The sequence below is a fragment of the Barbus barbus genome (assembly GCF_936440315.1).
Source record: "Barbus barbus genome assembly, chromosome: 28".
Lineage (NCBI taxonomy): Eukaryota > Metazoa > Chordata > Actinopteri > Cypriniformes > Cyprinidae > Barbus > Barbus barbus.
The window spans coordinates 9,835,562-9,841,182 of record NC_136756.1 but is presented as its reverse complement, the minus strand read 5'-3'; the positions used below and the strand labels follow the sequence as shown (position 1 = coordinate 9,841,182).

General features: G+C 40.1%; 1 protein-coding gene across 1 annotated transcript in view; it reads right to left on the bottom strand.

The window, feature by feature from the left end:
* Positions 1 to 223: 223 nt before the first annotated feature.
* The window catches only part of LOC306848763 (adhesion G protein-coupled receptor A2-like), a gene marked incomplete at its 5' end in the record, with an annotated part of 101,311 nt that continues 95,913 nt past the window's right edge, over positions 224 to 5,621 (bottom strand). The window contains one exon of the mRNA XM_079383508.1: positions 224 to 4,513. Coding sequence (XP_079239634.1) covers positions 3,073 to 4,513 — 1,441 coding nt within the window. The 3' untranslated portion in view covers positions 224 to 3,072. The remainder of the gene's footprint in view (positions 4,514 to 5,621) is intronic.

The window sequence follows — 5,621 nt, the reverse complement described above, 5'->3', positions numbered from 1 at the left end:
AGTGTTTGTCCCGCCCAATCTCTAGAGTACCGCTCTCTGATTGGATAACGCGTGTGTCCATAATCCAAGCCTCACTTTTGATTGGCTTTATATCTGTGGAGGATGTCGATTTACATATTACATAGGAACAGAAGTTACGTAACTGCTTAATGCAAAACGTGGGCTGGGATATTTCTCATTAAATCACATCTAGGAAACATACAAATACGAGTGAAGTAACTTTGATTTTATGGCATTTTTCCAAATCTTTATTTTGCATCAGGTCATCGATAAGGCACAATCCTAACATCTATAGGAAATATATTACTGAAATCGATACAAAAATGTTGCTATCATTTTCATATTGAAGTGAGTGACAAAAATATAAATATTCATGTAATTATTGAAATCTCCACTTTAAACTTCGAGATGACAATCACAACATTTTTTTAGGATAACACTGAATTTATACTGACCCTCAGAAGCTCTAGGCCTACCCAGAGGCAAAGAAAATTGTTCATGCAAATATAACACAATGTCACATGAAAGCATTATGCACAAACAACTCATTTAAAATTTCAATATTTTTAAAGGGGAAAAAAAACAAGTATTACATACAGATGGCAAACTTTGAGCAGGCCACAAATTCCATATATTATTGGACTACATTCTTTGTTGTTGTAGTTTCAAACTACACTTTGCACCAAAAACTACTGAAATTGTATACAACCAAAACTATATAGAATATGTCATCTGTAATGACATGATGATGATTATAAGCCTTCATAAGCGATAGTTTAACTTACATTAATCACAAAATTATCACACTGGTCATGATGACGTTTGATTTGGGAAATGGGAGGACTGGTTCTTTTAATGTTTGAATGGGAGATTTCTGACTTGAAGGGGTAAAAGACAAATGGGATGCTACACAATATCAAATAAGCTTGAGCTTCTTTGGCATACAAATTTCCCTGAACACACATTAAAATAATTTTATTTTAATCAAAGTGTAGCTAAAGCTAAAGACAGGCAACGCTTGTGACTTTGTCATGATGTGATCTAAAAATAATGGCACTACAGTCAGTGTCTGATAGCTTGTGGGCGTTGGAAAAAACAGTCAGTGCAAAGATCTGAATTCCCCTTTTGCTTTTGGTTGGGATTGTCCATTCTTTGCTTTCGTGAGAAAAAGACATTCTGACACTCTTGAAAAACAAAAGACCTATTTGTTATCACCAATTCCTTGTTTCTCAGAACTTTGCATAAGCTTAAGAAGGAGTACTAACAATTACAGGCTGATTAGTAGATCTTCTTGCTAACCATTTGTGGGATGAACAGTGCTTTGTAATAAACAAAACCTGCTCTATGTATGGTAATAATCTGAAGATAAAAAGCGTAGGAGGTCTAGCTTTGATTGCTAGTGTGTGTGACTAAAAACAGAGAGTTTATAAACTGATTAGGCCAATCCTCTGTAAAATACTGATATCATTCAATTGCATAATGACAATTACAATTACATCGATATTAATACTGATATGTATAATACAAATACGCTATTATTATTTATAAGAATATGCCAAATGCTCTCTTCATAACCTGAACCAAGTGCTAAAAAATCCCATGTTACACATGGTGCTACAACAGAACATGTATGGACAAACACTTGCCCTTCATTATCAAATCCCTTAGTAAATCTGGAGTGACATCCGAAGCAGCTGTCACTTTGTTGATATTATTTTTGTCCATCAACAGCATTCATTATCAGTGCATTTGATCAATGGCAGGAATGGCCCAATAGAGGTCACTGTTAAGCAACATTTTCCAAATGGTTCCTATTCACTAAAAACTGCATGCAATAGTTCAGTTTCTGCTGGACGACATCAGAAGAATAAGAACGACATTCCCAGCACCAGTTAACATTGGATGGAATTGTTGGGATGGATGGATCAATGGCAAGTCTTTGTTTTCTATATCTGTGTGGGACTGATGTCAAAAGCTGCTTATTAGTGCCAGAGAGTTGAATTAACACTGTAATGGTCAAACAATACATACATAGCACAATGTACATTCATACAGACATGTAAATAGTGTAAATAAAAACATATGAACACACAAGAGACAAAGACACAAAGGGACTGAACAAGAAAACTTAGGTAACAAGCAGACGGTCCTTCATCCTGATCAATATGCATAGTCAGAAACAAAGATCAACACAGCTAAATGGCTAAACTTTAGGTTCAGATCCCTTGGCGTATTTGATATTAAAAGATTCATTATGTTTAAACAGTTTGTTAGGTTAAGTGGTATTACAGGAAATCAAAAGCAATCAAAATGATTTTGCATATTTTGTCAAACCAACTCCTCCACCATTGTATTTAAAGGAGTCAGGTTTTGCATACACACTCCTTATTTTTCTTCATATAAAACAGCCTCACGCAACTTCTCCTTATTAACATGCTTAGCATTAGCTCTTAGCATGTTGGACGATTCAAAAGTATAGGTGGTTCATCATAAAAGAAGCCATATGTTTCTCTTCCCTGCTGAAAAAAAAAACCCCCCTCTTGAACCAGCCTAAGCTCCGGTGTTGTAATACTTGAAACTGGACGAAACAGGGCTCTGTCGGAAGTCTGTCTCAAGTCTTAGTCCGTCTCAAGACAGTGACCTGAAGAGGGTCTTGAACAAAGCAAGGTTTCACAAGTGTCGCGTGAAACTTGTGCTCCAGTACAGAGGCAGAGTAGATATGCACGAGTCGGCAGAGACTACAAAATGTATCCGCAGTGTTAGCAACTCATGTACAGTAGTAATTGAGAATCCGAAGAAAGACAATAAAAAAAAGATGAAGGCAGTTGTCCAGTCTTAAGTTACAACACTGCTACACTGGTTTCCTGGTCTTAGCTGGTTTAGCTGGTCTCCCAGCCAAGCCAAGCTGATGTTTAGCTTGGCTGAAAAGTGTCCAAAACCAGCCCACAGACCAACTAAGCCCTCAAACCAACTTAGACTGGTTTAAACAATTTTTTTCAGCAGGGTTGTGGAGAAAGAATTCCATGCATTGGCTCCTGACATACAGGTCACACCTTCAAAGTCTTTCAACTATTATACAGTCGTCTCACTCTTCCATACCCTGCTCTTCATACCAACCGAACCCTGTGATTGGTCAGTTCCGCTAGTGTCCAGTTCCACCACGGATCCCTTTAGTGTTCCATTTGGCGCTGAAACTGTTGTCAACGAGGCCGTCGCAGTGACATTTGATGCCACGTTTAGAGGGAACGAGCTCCGCTTGGACTCTCTCTCAGCTGCGGCGGCCAGTTTAAGATTGTCTTTGCTAGCGCTGCGCCGTTGAGTGTTCTGCTGTGTGGCGGACCTGCTTGCCACCGAAGGCAACAGGGGAAAAGGTTTTCTACTTCCGTTGCTACCTCCATCGCTACCTTCTGAAGGGCTCGTTGCTAGTTCCTCCCCTCTGTGCCGCCCATTGGTCAGAAGGCCGTTCTGACCCTCTGAATGGCTATTCCGTAGACTTCCATTCTCACTGGAAGCGTGTTTGTGTAGATGGTGGATGTTTGACTGCTCTGTCCCAGAAGGTCCCAAAGCGCCCATGCTACCTCCTCCACCCGCTCTGAGAGCTTTGAGGCGGTAGGGCCCTCTCCCATCCCCTCGGTGATGGTATTGCGTATTGCCACCCCTGGTTCTAGTGCAAGCCTTCCTTCTTTGAGGCTGCTGGATAGGAAGTAGACTGGGCAGCAGATTGTTGGCCGGCTTGTTGTTCTCTGTGCTCGTGCTTGTGTTGGTATTTGTTCCTGTTGGTGCTCGGGCGGTGTTATTCACGTTGTCCTGTGTCACTTGAAGGAGGTTGGTGAGTTTGCAAGGCCCGACGGCGATGCTCGTTGTCCCACTTTGAGTAGAAGATGACCTGGCAGAAGAAGAGTAATTGTTGGTGTCCGTCGGCGGATGGCATCCTACAAAAAGTTGGGAGCCCCTTTCTGAGGCACTCTGGACGCCTACGGTGGCAGTGCAGGGGTGGGAATAAGCTGGCATGGGTTGGGAGCAACGGTACCCGGGGCAACAACTTAGCCACGCCGCCTGGACATCCAAACGCTTGAAACAGTGATGGAGCACCAAGAAGATCCCTAATCCGGTCGCCGTTCCTCCATACAGGCAGCTGAAGAGTTTCCGCTCTCTATCCACGTGCCAAACGGCCATAGCGCCGCAGCACCACAGCCCCACAAACACAAACTGCGTCGCCACCAGCACCAAACACTGGACCTTCAATGAGTACTGATCCTCCACCGTCGTCCCAGCATGCACCGGGCCCACCACAGAGTCCGTCGAGAGCAGGCTGGTGCTGCCGCTGATTGCCGGTTGGCTCTCAGGCAAGGTTGAGGGGTTGGAGGCAGAACAAGGAGGATCTTTGGACTCCTGGAAGTTTCTGCGCCTCAGGCAGAAAGCAGTGCACAGGAAGTAGATCCAGGTCACAAGAATGATCAATCCAGCTGGAATGTAGAAAGCTCCGAAACTGGGTTGCCATACCAACCAGCAGCTGCCAAAAGGTCAAGAGCAGTGAAAAAGGTCAGAGAGGACAAAGGCGGTAATTAGTCAAATAACAGAATCACAAAGGAAGGTCTGTACAAAATGGACACGTTTAAAGAGCCTGTAAGGGAGCGGCCCAGTATGTGTAATAAATCTGCAACAAGTATCAGGCAGTTAGTGAAAGAACAGAAGCTAATAAAAACTCAAAGTATGAGCTCAGACAATTTTATTTTATATTAAGTGTCACAAGTCTATCTATAAGACTGTAATGTGACGAAAACACCATAAAATATCTAACAACAATATCATTGTGAAAGGCCTTATTATGATTTGCAGTACTGTCTCATAAATTACAAACACGGAAATTAAATCCTTTTGGGGGTTTTTTGGGTTAATATTTTCAACATATCTCTCATGAAATGCATGTTTTGCTTATCACTCATTATGTTTCAACAAGTCAGAATGCATGTCAATATATGCACTATAATAGCAAATATTATATATAATGTATTCCTATGAAGCAAAGCTGCAATTTCAGCATCAGTACTCCAGTCTCAGTGTCACATTATCCTTAAGAAATCATTCCTAATATGCTGATTTGTTATCAATGTTGGAAACAGTTGTACTGCTTCATATTTTTTTGGAAACTGTGATACTTTTTTCTGTATTCTTTTATGAATAAAAAAAATATATAAAACAGCATTTATTCAAAATATAAATTACAATATACACTACAATACGGTGTTACAATATACAATACTGTTCAAAAGTTTGGGGTCAGTATTTTTTTAAACCTTTTTTTTTTGGTAATGAATAGTTTTATTCAGCAAGAATGTGTTAAATGGATAAAAAAAGTGATAGTAAATACATATATTGTTAGAAATTATTTGTATTTTAAATAAATGCTGTTCTTTTAAAGCTTTTTATTCATCAAAGAATCCTGAACAATATCACAGGTTCCAAAAAAATATTAAGCAGCACAACTGTTTTCAACATTGATAATAAATCAGGACATTAGAATGATTTCTGAAGGATCATGTGACTCTGAAGACTGGAGTAATAATGCTGAAAATTCAGATTTGCATCACAGAAATAAATATTTTAAAGCATGTTAAAAC